The sequence below is a fragment of a genome, unplaced genomic scaffold, assembly GCF_019419815.1.
Source record: "Pyrus x bretschneideri cultivar Hongxiangsu unplaced genomic scaffold, Pyrus_bretschneideri_v1 Contig7, whole genome shotgun sequence".
Classification (NCBI taxonomy): domain Eukaryota; kingdom Viridiplantae; phylum Streptophyta; class Magnoliopsida; order Rosales; family Rosaceae; genus Pyrus; species Pyrus x bretschneideri.
The window spans coordinates 9,081,540-9,100,023 of NW_025999809.1; the positions used below are offsets into that span (position 1 = coordinate 9,081,540).

General features: G+C 36.2%; 2 protein-coding genes across 2 annotated transcripts; one reads left to right on the forward strand and one right to left on the reverse strand.

Annotated features, from left to right (window-relative positions):
- The first annotated feature begins 2,640 nt into the window (after positions 1-2,640).
- On the forward strand, positions 2,641-7,602 carry LOC103958095 (ABC transporter D family member 2, chloroplastic-like). Its single transcript, XM_048574012.1, is given in 11 exon segments — positions 2,641-2,972; positions 2,975-3,165; positions 3,257-3,446; positions 3,554-3,621; positions 4,020-4,346; positions 4,438-4,602; positions 4,835-5,063; positions 5,704-5,942; positions 6,042-6,366; positions 6,459-6,730; positions 7,164-7,602. Coding segments are annotated over 11 exon segments (2,310 nt in total). The 5' UTR covers positions 2,641-2,845; the 3' UTR covers positions 7,341-7,602.
- Positions 7,603-11,958: 4,356 nt separating this feature from the next.
- LOC103958092 (CTP synthase) lies at positions 11,959-18,119 on the reverse strand. The gene is made up of 22 exons (XM_009370318.3): positions 17,739-18,119; positions 17,293-17,490; positions 16,527-16,606; positions 16,320-16,406; positions 16,148-16,198; positions 15,936-16,053; positions 15,768-15,824; positions 15,574-15,638; positions 15,310-15,393; positions 15,171-15,221; positions 15,024-15,086; positions 14,864-14,910; positions 14,651-14,720; positions 14,495-14,557; positions 14,296-14,385; positions 14,137-14,175; positions 13,797-14,024; positions 13,619-13,704; positions 13,424-13,472; positions 13,225-13,305; positions 13,033-13,126; positions 11,959-12,507 (listed from the first exon to the last, which is right to left on the reverse strand). Exons 2-22 carry the CDS (start codon positions 17,408-17,410, stop codon positions 12,317-12,319), a joined length of 1,812 nt encoding a protein of 603 aa, XP_009368593.2. The 5' UTR covers positions 17,411-17,490; positions 17,739-18,119; the 3' UTR covers positions 11,959-12,316.
- Between the last annotated feature and the right edge of the window lie 365 nt (positions 18,120-18,484).

The following is an 18,484-nucleotide window of genomic DNA, read 5'->3' on the forward strand; positions in this document are numbered from 1 at the left end:
AGAAACTTTCCGGCAGGTTGATGAATTATTGGAGGTAGAAACTGAGAATTCGAGAGACAGTAAAAGAGTGTCTTCAATTGAGAGTTCGAAAATTTTCATTCTTTTCAAGCAAAATTAATGAAAAAATTTTGAAAACTTTAAGTTTTAATGATACGGAAAAAATAAAAGGTAAAATGAATAGTAACATGATTGACTTTTTAGTGTAAAAATATGATTTTTCGTTAAAATAAACAGTACTGTGCACTTTTCGTTAAAACTTCATTCTTTTAATTCATATTAAGGGTAGTATGTAAATACACCAAATAAGAATGGTTTAAGTTTGTTATGCTTTGGTTAGTACAGTTGAGAGAGTTAGATAATATAAGATTTGTTAATAAGCAAAGTGTATTGTGTATATACACCTACCCTCAATGTAATTTTATTACACAATGACATGAATCTTGAGCTTTATTCGAATTAAAATTCTTAGAAATTCAAGTGTATTTAATTAGAATTTTAAAGAAGTTTATAAAATCTTAGGTGTTTTAAGTAGGAATTTTTCAAAGAATTTTAAAAAGTTGAGGAATTTGAGAGATTTTGTAGTGTATTTTTAGTATTCACCGATCTCATCTCTTCCCTTGAGATATCTATGGAATTGAATCAAAATTTGACTTGAAATCTCTACAAATCAATTAAACTATAAAAACAAAACAAAACACATGAAAGGGGAAAGGTGGGGTTTTTTTGGAGATTAGCGGCAAGAATGAGTACAAATACGCACTGTGTCAACATGCTAATAAGGACGACTATATATTGAAGCACCATGAAAATAATAAAGAGTCCTTATACAAATTCGGAAGAGAAAAGCAATACCTTGAGGAATGGAGGAAGACTGTTCTTCTTTTGTTTGAGAGAGGAAGATTGTTCCTCTTCTATATGATGAACGTGAAAAGAAATCAAAGGAGGTAGAGTTGGATTCTTGATGGCATTTAGTATTTATACCACACATCCTTAAATCTATCAAAATTGATCATTCATTAAAAACCTAATAAATGTTTGGTATTCTCACCATTCGTAGAATTGGGTGAATTTTTTAAAAAACGTAATTAACTACCCATAAATTTGAATGTATTTTTTAAAATCCTCTTAAATTTCAGTCGTAAGCAATAGGAGAAATACTTATCTAGTTCGTATACCGGTGAATCAACACTCACTCACACACCTTTTGCCCTTTCCACTATTTTTCTTTATATTTTTATGCCTCAATTTCGTAAAGGGTCAGTTAAACTCGTTGAATCTGCCATGGAAATGGTTGGTTTGTCAACAAAGTTGCAAATTGACTTGAGCTATGAAAATATTCCATTTCAAATCAAACCCAGAAGTTTGGTACCCAATTCAATCGACAAAGTAAGATCAAAATCAAAACCCATAATCTATAACGTAAGAACATATTGACCCACTGGTAAAAAATCAAAACCAAAGAAGAAGAATTTGATTTGCACCTGAAATCCAATTGAATCACTCGTCCATGCCCCGAAATTGAATTTGAATCAAAACCAATCATTCTTCAGGGAGACAAAAAATGGATAAAAAATTAAAAAGTGCGAGCAGATTTTAGCGGGCTCAAAGGGAGAAATTTTTTTTCCTGTTGTTATCTAAATAAAAATAAAAACAATCTAAAGATAAATGAAAAGAAAAAACTATGCAAATCCATCAAAATCCACAAATAAAATCTATACAAATTCATAAAAATCTATATAAATCAGTCAAAATCTATATAGAATTGTAACTCCATTAAAATCTTTTGAAATCTATCACTTAAAAAAATCTATTAAAATCATTTGAAATTCAAATTGACTACACCCCTTAACTATCTATGATTTCAAACTCCTTTAAAATCCTTTTTTTTAATATTAATTGACTAAATCCGAATTTTAAAGTTTACCAAAATCCTACTAAATTCTAATTTAACTACACCTCTAAAATCTCTCAAAATCTCAATTGAATATATCCTTCTAAGATAGAGAGCAGAGAAATAGAGGGAGGAGTGGACAAGGTCAACAGAGATTGACGGAGAAAGAACCTGGCTTCTCTGCCCTCCCAATTCCCATACACTCTCATTTTCTCCTATTTGTACGGCCACGGTTAAACTATGTCAACATTTTATATCACTATTATTTTTTGTCTTATTATCTCTATAAAAAATTAATATAAAATGTTGACGTAGCTTAATCGTGATCGTACAAAATAAGAAGGGATAAAAGTGTATAAGAACTAAGAGGGCAGAGAAGCCGGGTCCACAAAGAAAATGGGAAGAAGATGGTGAGGTCCATAAAAAGTCATTAGATACAGACAGAGAAAATATAAGATAATATTATTTTATATTATATTTTATCTATTTTTGTTAATATAAAATAATAATCGTTTAATATCAATTGCTCGGACAATTTAATATTATTGTATATCATATTTTATCTATTTTTGTTAATTTAAAAGAATAATTTTTTAACATCAATTGATCGGACAATTTATTTTACGGAGGGGAAATGCACCCGGACAAATTACCGTTAGCGGTGTAATTGGTTCATTCGTACGACGAAAACTGCCGAAAAGAATAATTCACATTTTCAGAGAATCTGCACTGCGGTCTGCCGTCAGCGGTGGCGCTGAATGATTGGTTCATTGTTACGACGAAAACTGCCGAAAAGAATAATTCATATTTTCAGAGAATCCATCTGCAGGAAAACACTCATTTGACATGTTGCAATGCTAAACAAACTGTCACACAAGGACTTGTTTGGACGGAAGGAAAATCCCAGGGAAAATCAGTTCAATCACCGGAGAATTGAACAAAAAGAGAAGACAAATGGAAAAAATGATAATGCAGGCATACTCTGTCTCATTCTCCTCCTCCTCCGCCTATAACTCCCCCAACTACCGCCATTGCCGCCACAATGGAGTGAGAGTAATTGTCGGAGTCGAAAGAGGAGCAACACCTCAAATGCTCATTGGCTCATCTTCTCCACATCTCCGTCATTGTCCACCATGTCCACCACCACTAGAAGCGGCTGCAATTGGATGGCGAGGAGGAGAGAGAGAACCAAAGACGTCGAATCATCACCTGGGCGCTGTGCAGCTGCCTCGGGCGCTGCATTGCCGCCGCCAGTTCCGCCAAATACAGAAAAGGTCCGCTCTCTCTCTTTACTTTTTTCTCTTTGATTTGATTATCTTTCTTCTTCTTCTTCTTCTTCCTAATGAGCTGGTCGCATTATTGCAGCAAAGGGAGGTGCCTAAACTCCGGCCGCTTCTCCGAAGATTATGGAAGGTGGCGGCTCCCTATTGGTCCTCCGAAGACAAGGTGCAAGCGAGGATCCGGCTCGCCATAGTCTTCGCTCTCACTCTCGCCACCACCGGCATCAGCGTCGGCTTCAATTTCCTCGGCCGCGACTTCTATAACGCCCTTTCCGGTCTCTCTCTAATTTGTTAATCTTTTTGGTAATTAATTAAGTTAATTCTTTTGCTGAAATTTGTTTCCGCTTTGCTTCCGTAATTGGATTTTGATGATAATTTGAAGACAAGAACCAAAAACAATTCACGAAGCAGCTGCTTTACTACTTAGCTGCATTTGCTGGTGGAATTCCGGTGAGTACTTCCTCTGCTTAGTTTTTTTTCCCCTTTTTTCGGGTCCTCGCCTTCATCCTTCTGTAATCACAAGAAAGGAAAATACAAAAAGGCAGTTGCTAAGATTTTGTCCAAAAGAAGACTACAAAAGAACAATGAATGACTGAAACTAATGCCAGAGGTTTATGCCAGTGAACTGCAACCCACAGTGGAAAAAACTTAAAATTTGCTCGACGAGTATTAGCTTTTCGGGTATTCTGTTCACAAGTTTCCACTTCTTTGCAATTTGATCATCGCCAATGGGTTCATATTCGTATGATTGTTGTTGATTCGTTTGCCTACACAGTTATGTAGACATGGGAACAATGACCTGGTCTTACTGATATATTTGTTTCCTGTGTTAACGACTTTTTGTGCAGATTTTTGTGTTGCGATATTATGCAAGACAAACTCTTTCTTTGAGGTGGAGAGCTTGGATGACAAAACATTACATGGACCGTTACCTAAGCAACCAAGCCTTCTATAAAATTCAATCCCAATCAATGATCGATAATCCAGATCAGCGCATTGTTGATGATCTAAATTCGTTCACAGGGACTGCCCTATCCTTTACTGTAACAATTTTCGATGCCGTGATAGATCTCATCTCGTTCAGTAACATCTTATTCAGTATCTATCCTCCGCTGTTTGCTGTTCTATTTGTATATTCAATTGGTGGAACAGCCATAAGTATCTATCTTGGAAAGGTAACTCTACCTCTGTTTAACCAATAAGTATTTCCCATGTTGTATGCAATTGAAACTCAGTTTAATGAAAACGTTGTACCCGTGTTTTCAGAATTTGGTTTCTTTAAACTTCATGCAAGAGAAAAAGGAAGCTGATTTTCGTTACGGACTTGTGCGCGTCAGAGAAAATGCTGAATCCATTGCTTTCTATAGCGGTGAAGCAAATGAAATGCAACTTTTGCTACAACGCTTCACAAGTGCTTTCAAAAATATGAGTGTATGAATAACTTTATCTTCTTCTGTTTTCACTTCTCTGCATGCAGTTATGCTTAAGACTTGCTGTTTTTTCTAAAGTTACCTTTGGTACGCAGATGCCCGCGAGGTTTGATCTAGAGCATGATGTTCTGTTTGCATTTAATATTTTTACTGATTCAAAATTACTATGCATGTAGATTGTTATGCCATGCACATCCAACTGATTGTGTTTTACTCATATTCCAACCTTGCAGAAATTGTTGATATGTTCAAGAAATGTCGACTTTTTCACCAGTTGGTACATCTATCTTGTTCAGATTCTTCCCGCTGCTGTTGTTGCCCCTATGTATTTCTCAGGCAAAATTGGGTTTGGTGTCATTAATCAGTCCACATCTGCTTTCAATCATATTCTTGATGATTTCTCCCTTATTGTCTACGAAATTCAGGCTATCAGTGCATTTGCAGCTGTAATTAATCGACTTGGTATTGTCTCTGTATCTTTATTTATATATTTGCTATAACGAGGATCTGTTACGTAACTTTGATTTGACCAGATAGAACTTCATAACGAAGCTTTCTAATTTGCGTGATATAACGGGGTCTTAAGATTGAATGAATATGGATTACAGTCTCACTAGAACGACACGGACAAAATAATGGCACGTTTTCTTATCGATATTTTAATTTCTATTCAGTCAGATAGTTACCGACATCATTTGCCCACATCGTGTAACTTTTTGTACTTGTTGAGGCCATTTGAAGCCATCTTCAATAATATTTGTTATGACTAGGGATGCAAAAACTACTAGAATGTGACCAAAATTTCAACTCAACGTTTCTATTCTTCACCATAAGCTTTTATGTTGCACTTACCACTTTTTTAAAACAAATCTTTTATACTTGAAGTTATGAGGTTAACTCTTCAAGTTAATTAGATTTATTTTATTGTCTACAGATTCATAATAATGTGTTCATGTCATTTTGTCTGACCCTGTTAATATTTTTATCTATGATGTTCAATATGGCAATGCTCTCTTATGTCTCCGTTCAAGGAGATCTTTAATGGCATAGATGTATGTTAAATTTGAATACTTATTTGCCTAGTGATATCCGAAACATACAGGTGAATTTGACGATCTGTTGGATAGGAGCAAGTCGGAATGCCATTCTGACCCCTCAGAAGGGATAAGTTTAATATATAGTAACGTCAAAAGTTTACCGGAACCGGAGTCAAATGGATCCATTCCCATAGAAAAGCAACAAAAGTTGGTGGATATAGAACACTTGACTGTGGAGACTCCAAGTGGTACTGCATTGGTTAGGAATCTATCGTTGGTAATCAACAAGAACGAGCATTTATTGGTTAGTAACTCCATTGTTCTATTGAATTTATCATTAGTTTAGTAAGTATATCTTGACTGGGAGCTGAAGAACTTTTCCCGTATATGATCATTTGAACAGGTAACAGGACCAAGTGGGAGCGGTAAAACATCTTTGTTAAGAGCTATGTGCGGTCTTTGGAGTACTGGAAAAGGAAAAATCATATTCTATGTGAAGGACGGAGAGGATAATCAACCGTCCATTTCTTCTGGTGCAGTAGTTCTTGAGGTAGATACTGGTAGTGATAAATGTGGGGAACTTGGAAGGCCCTCAAATAGGAATTATGAAGGCATATTCTTCCTTCCCCAAAAACCATATATGGTATTGGGAACACTGCGCCAACAGTTGCTTTATCCTACATGGGCTGAGGATGCGATTTCCACAGCAGACGGTACTAAACCAACTGGTATGTACTTCAACTCCTTTTGCCACATGGTATTGCGCTGACGGCTGAGGAAGCCATAATCAGCAGTGACAATTGTTTTGTAATTCTCGCAGGGTCACTTCCTTTCTTGAAGCAGGCACCAAAATCAGAACATACGAGTGAAAAACCTAGCAAGCCCACAACGGAGGACCTGATACAGGTTTTGGAGGATGTCCGACTTGGCAATTTATTATCCCGATTCAGCAGTTTGGATACTTCAAATGACTGGTCTTGTGTTCTCTCCCTTGGAGAGCAGCAACGCCTTGCTTTTGCGCGCTTACTGCTCTCCAAACCAAAATTGGTTCTACTGGATGAATCTACCAGTGCTTTAGATGAAGCCAACGAGGTATTACCACGATCTTTCCTAAGACTTTCAAGATTCATTTGTTTTTCTCCCAAGTCCTTTATAGTAAAACCTTTTCAAGATTCATTTGTTTTTCTCCCAAGTCCTTTATAGTAAAACCTTACTACCCGTTTACTGTCATGGAATGGATGCATGCATGCAACATTCAGCCAAATTTCGCACTATGCACACGAACACCTGAAACGAATAATCTGGTCTGTAAAAGTTGATACGCATAGGCTAATGAACTTGTTCCAAGTCTTTTTCAAGTATTGGTGTTGTACCACTCATTAGATATCATATGCATACATTGTCCACGGCCTGCTTCATTTCTTTCCCATGAGGCCTAGAAGCGTAGTTGTTGAATCACTACGAGATAACAGGATATAATTCCAAGTTCTAATGACAATCTCCCGGTTATGCTTTCTGTTGGCAGGCTCATTTATATCAGCAGGTTGAAAAGGCGGGCATAACATATATAAGCGTTGGCCACCGGCGAACTCTGTACGACTTCCACAAGAAGAACTTACTTATATCCACCGTGGATCCCAGCGGCGCCGAACACAATTGGAGCATTGAATCCATCGATCGAGAAGCATCATGCAACTTATGAAACCTATAATTTTAGTTGCCTTTTCTTACATTATGTCACTTGTTTGCTCTCAAATCTGGAAGTTTTTTGCTTTCAGAAACTGCAGAAGATGTATGAAGTTATTTTGATGGTAATGTACTAAATTTTATGCTCTTTTGTGATTTTGTATAAAATCAATAAAAAGTTACAAGATTAACAATATATCAGCCACTTAGTATTACGGTTTAGTGCATTCCTCTTCACTTGTAAGTCAGAGGTTTTAGGTTCGATTCTCGCTACAAGGCGAATTTGAATCAGCTCATTGTTAGGCTTAACCTACCCCTCCCTCTTAATGTAGATAATATCATTTGCTCAAAAAAAAAAAATATATATATATATATCTGTATATAAAGCCGGCAGACCTTTTGAACAATGATTTGTGGCGTCACAAGCTTAACCAAAAATAAGTGGACAAAAATGCCCCTCAAACAAAAAACTTTAAAAGCAGCCCAAAACAATGCATCAAATATGACAGGGGTATTTTCTTCATATAAACAGTGATAAACATTGTTTTTAATATTTAACTATTTACTGTACAATGATAAACAGTGTTTTTAATATTTAACTTTTTCTTGTACAGTGTTTTTTTTATTTTTTATAATTAGTACTCACAATGGGTTTGCAATAATGTAATTCAATCAGTTGTTAATTAAATATTATTTTCTCTATTCTTAATGTAAATTCAATAGAATGTAGATCGAAATTGAAAGAATAATTTTATTATGTGGATTCAACTGCTTTGATTGGTATATGAGAGGTTTCTTCTAGTATGATCTAATATTATTTATTTAAAACGTGTAAGTCGCGCGTAGCACGCCGTAATTTAAAAAATGTCTTCTGCACACACCTGAACACGTGCATGAAGGCTAGTATGTATGTATGTATGTATGTATATGCCTTTAAAATAGATCAATCATATATTGTGATACTTAAATGCCTTTAAAATAAACAAAACTTACAAAATCTGCCACAACAGTTGGCACCCACTCTAACTGACACCCCATTTCTCTCTTTTTTTTTTATTTTTTTTATTTAGGAATAAGTCAATACGGATCAGACACTGCGTTATAGTATCTGTTTCCTAATTCTGTTTTTTACATTCAAATGTAGAAAGTACGTTCCAGTGTTCGTTTCCTAATTTTGTTTTGTTTTTTTTTTCATCACTCACACGCCTCCTACATGTTCTTTTTCACATTTGGATTCAGAAACTACAATGTAGTTTCTGTTTCCAGATTCTGTTTCTTACTTTTGGATTCAGATGCTGCATTGCAGTGTCCGTTTCCTGGTTCTGTTTTTTCCATTACTCACACGTCTCATACCCTTCACACCACATGCGACTCTTGACTTTTCCATTTAGATTCAGACACTGTAATGCAGTGTCCGTTTCCTGGCTCAGTTTTTTAGATTTGGATTTAGACACTCTAATATAGTGCTCGTTTCCTGGTTTTTTTTTTTTTTTTTTTTTTGTCTCAAAGATAGAATTTACTAGATTCTAATTGAAATGTTTACATCTTCCATTAGGATATTAAAAATAAAATATGGGCCAATACAATCCCATAAATGGACATCTCCATACTTAGAGACATAAGAGGCAACAACATGAGCAGCGTGGGCACACTTGAACGTTGCATTTTGGAATGTTTAAGCGAGATTCCAGAGGTCGTGAATGACACCCTACAAAGGTGCATCTGTTCCAGTTTCCTTATTGATCATCAGCACGATCGGCTTTGCATCAGTTTCAATCTCAATTGACTGGATATCTTCCCTTCACGTTCCTATAGCGCTCCCTTCAATGCAGTAGCTTCAGCCATTTCAGCGGAATGGAAGTACAAGTCTCCCATGCAATCCTCCTGCAGAGTGCAGTAGACCGGCAAAGTCCTTTATAACACATCCCACTCCACCTTTATGTGATTGTGGATTCCAAACTGCATCACAATTCACCTTAAGTGTCATAAACACTGGTATTTTCCATCTCACCTCAAATTCCAGTTCATTGACTCCTTCCATTGCATTTGTGGTTGTTGTGCTTCTTTATATTTAGACATTTGGATTCAGACACTACAATGTAGTGTCCGTTTCCTTGAGTTGAGTACACTCCTCCATGTAAAAGAAGGGCACGAGAGAGAATGATAGAATATTCATGTTCTAACTATTATAGTTAAAAGCTATGACATTCATAAAGAGAGAAAGAGAAAGAGAGAGAATAATAGAAGAGTCAAGTTCAAACTATTTTTAATGATTTAAAGCTCATATGGCATTCATCATTGACTTATGCGTAATTAATAAAAATATATCATTGATTAAGTTCAAAACAAAAATATATCATTGATATATAGCTAAATAGTAAGGTTTTTATTGACTTTTAGCTTAATTACATTTTTTTTTAATTAAAAGAGAAGAGAAATTGATTCCTAGTTTTGTTGCTTATCTATCTTTCGGTCCCTTCCTCTCCATCTCCCTTCCACTTCTTCCCTTGAAAAGCGAAAAGTAAGAAAAAAACTTATCGAGTCATTTGATACTTGTGCACATGGCGAGGCAGGATTTTAGTCGAGAAGGGTCTAAAAGTCCCAATCTGAATTACTCTCTTAGCGTACAAAAATAACTTTGTCATGTGGTGAGAAACTGACCACCGTCATTTGGATCTTGTATGGTGTCATCCTCATTATCCTTTTCCTTAAACCTCAAGCCTCTCTAACTTTCTTCTTCTCTCTTTCCATTGATCCGCAGATCAGAGTTCTCAAAGCTTACAAGCAATAGATAGACTGCCTGAACTCCATAAGAGTCACCAACCTCAAATTAAACCAGATGAACGAAGTTAAAGTAAAAACGTTGGTTTTGGATCCTGAGTCTACAAAAACCTTGAAAATCATAAACATAACACAATTTTTTTACATGGAAAAAATGTCAAGATGGGGCCTGGGACTATTCTAGTCCCTTCATGACTACGCATTTGTTTATGCAAAGAAAATGCTAGGTGGGACCTAATTATAATAGCAGGTCCTCAACTCTATTAGAGAGGTGATACAATTGGATCCATCGTGGTCACCTTTGCAAGACGCTATATACAATGAAAGTAGCTTGGGGAATATGCTTCTTGTCTTTTTCTCAATCGTAAATCGTTGTAATAAAAGTATGGTTGGGTTGCGTATGGTTCGGCCAGTAGGCTAGGGCGATACGTTCACATCCTTTGCACTTGAGTTCAATCTCTCCGTAAATGACAGTTATTTCAATTTTCAAGTTACTACTTTGCATCGTTCAATCATTTCCCTTTCTTTTTTGACACTTACTCTTAGAAGGTTTATGAGGCCTTTGAGCTTGTAAACAGACTTGAGAAGACAATACTTGGGAAGACCTTGGACCTTTTTAAAATGAAACCAATGGATGATAAGCCATTGAACCTTATGAACTAAAAGCTTGAGATTACCTTGGAGCTTCTTATTGTGGTTGTGGTTGTGGATTAAGAGTAAGAGAGGTAATACTTGAATTTGAATTGGCCAACTGTACTCAATACAAAACAATAAATAAAAAAAATTACCTTAGTTGTTATAAACTGTAAAAAGCCTACAAAAGCAACAAAACACATTAAAAAAAAAAACAAAGAAAGTTCTTTTACTTGAAATGATTGACTTGCCCAATTCAATCCTTCCATAGAAATTGTGGTCATCATCCTCCAAATTAAATATTTTTTTTATTTGCGGTACAATTGTATTCCAAATGTTCAAAACTGAAACCGTTTCAAAATCGCAAAAACAAAAGTATTCAACCCAATATGGTTTGGTCTATGTTTCGATTTCGGTTCCAAGTGCCCATCCTACTTTGAGATGGTCCTAGCTTGGAAATATGGAACAAGTAACAAGTCATTAGCCAAACTTGTGACACAATTAAACGAGAAAACGTGCAACACAATCCTAGTGACAAGATTGTCAGAAGACTAGTCTAAAGATTACTTTTCTAACCACAGATCCCCACACTATCCAATTGATCTCAAACAAAAAGGAACATGAGAAACTATCACAGGGGAACACAGCTCTTTGGTCTTAATAATTATTCAGATTAAACAAAACATGTTAATTCTTTAAAAACATATATTGAAAACTGAAAATGTTGCCTGTAAACTCTTTTGCCAAGGCCAACACTGTCAATAGTCCTCAGATATATTGAAAGAAAACAAAAAAAAAAAACAAAAGAACAACGAAAGTTCTTTTATTTGAAATGATTAACTTGCCCAATTCAATACTTTCATAGAAATTGTGGTCGTCATCCTTCAAATTAAATTTTTTTTTTATTTACAGTACGATTGTATTAAAATGTTCAAAACTGAAACTGATTCCAAACCGCAAAAACAAAAATGTTCAACCCAATCTGGTTTGGTCTATGTTTCGATTTCGGTTCCAAGTGCCCATACTACTTTGAGATGGTCCTAGCTTGGAAATATGGAACAAGTAACAAGCCATTAGTCAAACTTGTGACAATTAGACGAGAAAACGTGTAACACAATCCTAGTGACAAGATTGTCAATAGACTAGTCTAAAGATTACTTTTCTAAGCACAGATCCCCACACCATCCAATTGATCTCAAACAAAAAGGAACATGAGAAACTATCACCGGGGAACACAGCTCTTTGGTCTTAATAATTATTCAGATTAAACAAAACAAGTTAATTCTTTAAAAACATATATTGAAAACTGAAAATGTTGCCCTTAAACTCTTTTGCCAAGGCCAACACTGTCAATAGTCCTCACATATATTGAAAGAAAACAAAAAAAACAAAGAAGAGTTCCATGGAGCAACATCAAACTTCAAGCCAAATCTTCTTTGGAGTTACCAGCTGTGTCATTCAAAAACTCAAAATCCAGCTTCCTCCCCAAGACAAGCCCTCTAGCACTACGCCATCTACCCATACTCAGCGTCTGTACACATAACCGACACCTACCAAAAGCAGTTCCCGACTTTTCTCTCAAAAGTGGACGCCATTACCGTTGCTATACACACCATTTAGGGAGCCATTGGACGGCTTGAAAGCGTGTCCATTTTGGTGGGCTTTAACCGTCATGTGTCCATTACTCGTCCCATTTGCAACTGGCTTTGGTACATGGCCATTGATTTGTGGGATTGTATTTGGATGCCTGCATGCTGCTGCTATTAGTCCTGTGACAACAAGAAATTAATCCCGTTAGCCAAACTAGACGCAATTTAAAATCAAGCTTCCTGGTCACTGAAAACAGACAATAGTCAATGCTACAACCATTGTGGTTCTCTAACGATGAACCACTGTCGTACAAAAAAAGATAAAGTGAACTCTACACTTCATCCCCAGTGCATCCCCCATGTGCTGAGGGTTGATGTAAAGCACAATTGTCCTCACTGATGGCCAGCTTAGCAACAGAGCAGTCACCAGGACTGACGTACCCAAAATTAAGCATCCAAAGACTTCCACAAAGATGTAATCAAAATGCCACCTAGCCTCTCAAAATTGACCCATGGATGTCTTACTAAATCATCCAGAAAAGTTAATTACATAACAGCGTAACTAACACTTGACAAAAGAAATTTCTCGTTCTTGCAACTTTTTATTGATAGATTACTTGTTTTATGAATGTAATGTGGCCTGACCAAAAAATAGTTCAGAGCAAAGCAGGGGGAGGAAAAGGGAACAAAGAACCAAAAAAATACCTAAGAACAGAGCAGAAGGTTTCCCAGGCCTTGACTTATATTCAGGATGAAACTGAACGCCAACAAAGTATGGATGGGTAGGCAGCTCAACAATCTGCAGTTATTAAATAATTATGTCATAATTACAAGAAATGGAATAAACTAAATTGTTCAGCCACTTGGATTCATATACAGCTATCAACATATACTTACCTCCATGCGCCGACCAGTTTCATCTCTGCCAACAAACGATAAACCAGCATTTTCAAGTTGCGATATCATATCAGGATTGACCTACACATAACACAAAGTCTGTTTCATGAAAAAGAAGACAATTCCTTTTCTTTATCATTGTACGTGGGGTCTGTAGAATGCATGTAAATTACATGTGCTGACGATGAACTAAACTTACCTCATATCTATGTCGATGTCGTTCATCAACAAACGCCACATTACCATACCTAAACATGAACCCAAACCATATTGCTATGTTAGCATGACTTGAGAATGTATAATGGGGGGCTCCATGAAGTTTATAGAAACACATACATCACACATATGTACTGTATATATAAGATGTTAGCTTAAATCAATTCAAAGTGCTCACAGTTTTGCAGATTTGCAGTCAGTAACCTTGAAGTAAGTCCTCCTAGAACCCAGACGCATAGTTCCTCCCATATGAGTTTTTGAACCCTTCCAGTTGAAAAAAGACAGTTTTAGAAAAACTAAAGCCAATTCAAGTATAAAAGTTATATCACCTTCTGAACGAGTATAAAATCGCATACCTCTGGCATAAATATGACACAAGGACTTGTAGTTTCAGAATCAAATTCTGTGCTGTTAGCATCAGCGATACCAAGAACAGATCGTGCAAACTCAATGACAGCAATTTGCATTCCCAGGCATATGCCAAGGTATGGCACTTTGTTTTCGCGAGCATACTTGGCCGCAAGAATTTTCCCTTGCACTCCTCTATCTCCAAACCCTCCTGGAACTAGAACACCATCAGCACCCTGTAATGAAGAGCATTTAGAGGATCAATGAAGGAACTACTACCTGAATATACAGCCATTATAACATTATGAAAAAGGACCATCCAACGCAAAAAAATTATAGAAGGATCACCTTCAATAGATCCCACGCAGCCTTATAAGCCTCAGGGGCCTGCAAACATTAAATTAGTAAATTAATAATATTAAGAAGGGAGCGGACAAAAATGCTATTAGTTGGGAAATGTTCACTACTAAATTTATGGCAATATGGCAAGTTAAAATTAGTGCTAACCTCTTCAGCAGTAACATCTTCAAGGTCACCTGCTGCAACCCAATCTACAAGAAGTTTGCGGCGGCAAGCAACAGAAGCATGTAAAAGAGCCTGGAACAAGAAGCTAAATATTAGAATCTGATCTCATATTTTTATACTATGCAATTAATGTTCTAAGAGGTCTGAAATAAAATAAAAATGAGATTACAAAATGATTTACCTTTAAAACAGAGAGGTAAGCATCTGAAAGACCTGTGTATTTTCCAACCATAGCAATTCTGACCTGTAATGCATATAAACAGTTAAGATCCAGATACTGGTTTTACATGCATAAAAGAAATCAAAATCCAAAATTGAGGAAGTCTTGAAAACTCACAGGATCATGTAAATTGGCAGAAGTTTCTGTCCTGGCTGTCCATTCCCTCAAATTTGGCTCTCTAGCAACACTGTTAATTAAGGGAAGGTTAAAAGGTAGTTTGAAGCAGCACAAAATTGTTACTGGAAGGCCGTGGAATGGGGAGCATCCATGCAGCAAAATAAGAGAGCAAGATATTATATGGAAAACAAATAATTAGTTTGCAAGACAAACCCAAGAAGGTTGAATCCTTTCAAGATTGCTTTGTGCGCATTCTGATCCTATTTGTGACAACAGAAGAACAGAAGATAAGAACACAAAAAAAGAAAAACGAAAAAAAAATCTTGCTGTAAATAAGTACAGCCAAATTTTGTTTCAAGAGCATTACACTTACTCTTAAAAGCAAAGGAATGTGCCAAATGTTTGGAACATCGTAAAGAGTGACAATATTTTCAGCCTGCATAAGGTCGTTTCCTAATTAGTAAATTACAGTTAAAGTCAAGGGAAAAACATTAGCATTCATATTATATCGCTATGGTACCGGCACGTGGCAAAATTGAGCGAGTTTTGCTTTAACGTTATCCTCAAGTGGCTGTCAAAGACAAAGAAAGCAAACTTGAGATTCTGCAACCACAAACTACTAGAGAAAGAGATCAGCAGTGGAAAGCAGAAGACAAGACCTTTGTACTCCTACAAGCTAGAATATTAGGTGTCAAACCCTGTCCTCGGAGTACCCGAACGCTGTGCTGTGTAGGCTTTGTTTTCTACAAATTCAATATTTAAACAAAAAGTTAACTAGAGCAGGTATTTGACTGCAAAATTTAGTCAAAAATACGCATGAGTCATAGACTATGCCTTGGCAGGTTCCATATTAGTGGAACTGATAACTACTATTGACCTGCACAATGTTTATAATACAGCACAATAGACATTGTTTCGATTACCTGTTCACCAACAACATTGAGAACTGGCACAAGACTGACATGAATCAAGCAGAAATTTTCAAGTCCTAATACAAGAAACATTTGCAGAAAGAACACCAGTTAAATAAAAGAGATAACAAATTTAGGTTACATATCCATATCCGTGTGTGTGTGTGTAATACAAAAAACTAAGCTCATCTAGTTCGTGGTCTTACCTACACGATATGAAAACTGGCCAAGGGCCTCAATAAAAGGCATTGATTCGATATCCCCTGCAATATGGGAAGTGAAATGTTAATTAATCTATTTCGATCAGATTGTATTTTAATTATTTAGCAATAGGAAGATACCTCAACCTAAACAACTAACAGATTTTAATGTACCTATAGTTCCGCCCAATTCAATGACACAAACATCAGCTGGACCTTCTTTCCCATCGACAGGTACCATTGCCACACGCTCAATCCACTCTTGGATGGCATCTGTAATGTGTGGAACAACCTAGTGTGACGGGAGAACCAAAGTCAGGTACAACAGGAACAAAAAAATTTCAAATACTGGAAAGGTAAAAAAAACAGAGAGTGTTCATATTAACCTGGACAGTCTTTCCAAGATAATCTCCCTTTCGTTCTCTGTCAATAACAGACTGAAAACAACCAAGAAAATAATAAATGAAGAAAGTGGTTTGGCATGGCTTTACATGATAATTTAGTTATATCAAAACATCAAACATGGCTACACAAAAAGAAAGCAGCAAGTAAAACAACCTGATAAATTTTTCCAGTCGTGATGTTGTTATCGCGGGTCAAAGTCAGATCTAGAAACCGCTCATAGTTTCCGAGGTCCAGGTCCACCTTCAAAAACAAAACAAACCGGTCATGACCAAAGATTCTACCTTAACAACAGAAACCACCAAAACCCACAAAAGTTAAACAAAAGCATGAAATATTAAATCCATTTATCAGGTAATCTACCTCACCACCATCATCTAAGACAAACACCTCCCCATGCTCAAAAGGAGACATTGTCCCTGCATCCGTGTTTAAGTAAGGATCTGCATACGTAGATAAAACTCAACGTAAGCAAATACTGATGCATGAAGAAACACTAAAACTTATATTTCCATGTAAAATAAAAATACAAGTAAATTGTATTAAGGATGTGTGGTAGAATATCCAGTAAGTTTGACACATCACGAGCACGAACACTTCAATATAGGGCTGAGACTGAGGTGAAGTATATCGTGATTGACTAATATAATTTCTCTATCAGAGAAATTGACATCCAAAATAGTATCACATAACTATATTCAAGAAATTAGGGTCTGTTCGGGATTGCTTCTTCAGAAAGCACTTCTAGCATATAAACACGTTGAAATTTTATTAAAGATCAGAAGTGCTGCCCGGAAAATAACTAGGAAGTGCTTCCTAAAAAGCATCTGGCAGGTGCTTTTGCAGAAAGTACTTCTATGATATTAAGCATCTTCAAAAAATGTATGCCTTCTGGCTGTCAGAAAGCTCTTTTATCCCTTCCAGAAGCAATCCCAAACAGGGCCTTATGCTAGTGGAAGAAACTTGTACTGTGACAATGTCGGAATTGATCGAAACGACACCGGTCCTAGTACAATAAAAAAGAACCTTGCAAAATTGTTTTATACACACATCCAAAGGATAAAACAACACGAAAAACTGCTTATTTAAACCAAAACCAGCTGAGAAAACACTATAAAGAGAAAAGTACCAATTTTGATGGATGTAACACGAAGGCCGCAGGCTTGGAGGATCAATCCGATACTACTGGCTGTGACCCCTTTTCCGAGTCCACTAACAACACCACCCGTCACCAATACGTACTTCATTTTGTCTATTTCTGTCAAAAAATTGTATCTTTTTCCACACACAAAAAAGGAACCTCTCTGCTGACTGCTGCTATCAAAATCTGAGAAAACCCAACTCTCTAAGACTGAGACAAACCCATAAAACGCAGAATACATGTAGTAGCAAGAACAAGTAAGACTAGCACTACTTATAAGGCTTATCAGTTATAGCCAGCAAGACCCAGTTGTCTGACAAAACCAAAGAATAATAATTAAATTTTTCAACCAATGAGAGGCTAATCTGCCTAGCTATTAAGGGTACAGGCTAGATAATTAAGGAGGGGTGAAAAAAGAGAGAGAGAAATCAAACCTTGTTAACAATGGCGGTGTTTACAAAGGGCTCTGTCCTCTCCTACGCTTTGCCCTCTGGGATTTGATGTGGGTTCACAAACTATCAGATAAATACTCAACTGGGTATCACCAAAAATCTACACAGCGTATGAAACCAAAGCCAAAACCAGAGAAAACCGCAAAAGCAATGCAACTTTTTCTTTTTTGCTTCTTCTCTTATGCACTTTTTTTCTGTGGAAAAAATGGAAACAGAGGAGAGATTGGTATGGTTATCGTTAGTTTAAACGCGAAAAGGAGGACTTTGGAATACAAGATAGACCCCCAAGGCCTCTCCTTTGTTCTCGTTTCACCAGGCGGCGGGTGGTGGAAACCAAGCGCTTAAGGAGCAAAACGACCTTGGCTTTTAACTTGGGCAAAAAACCCAACTCACCCCAATTCTTAGATTTTTCATTTTCTCTCTTCTAAATAAAATAATTAAATAAAATAAAATAAACCTAGCAGTTATACATTTTAGGGCTTTCAAAGTGCTAATTTGGTATTCTTGTGTTTCTAAAAAAAATTATTTCTGTTATATTGTGAGAATAAATAATTATAAATTAAAGCTGTTAAGTGTTTGGTAAATTTTTTTCTTATATTTTACAAAAGAAAAATAGTATTATAAATTGCTATAAATATATTAAATAACTAAAAAAATATGGCATTTAATATGAATAATAATTGACCATGAGAATAATGTAAAGGTAACGATTGTAATTTTGTAAAATT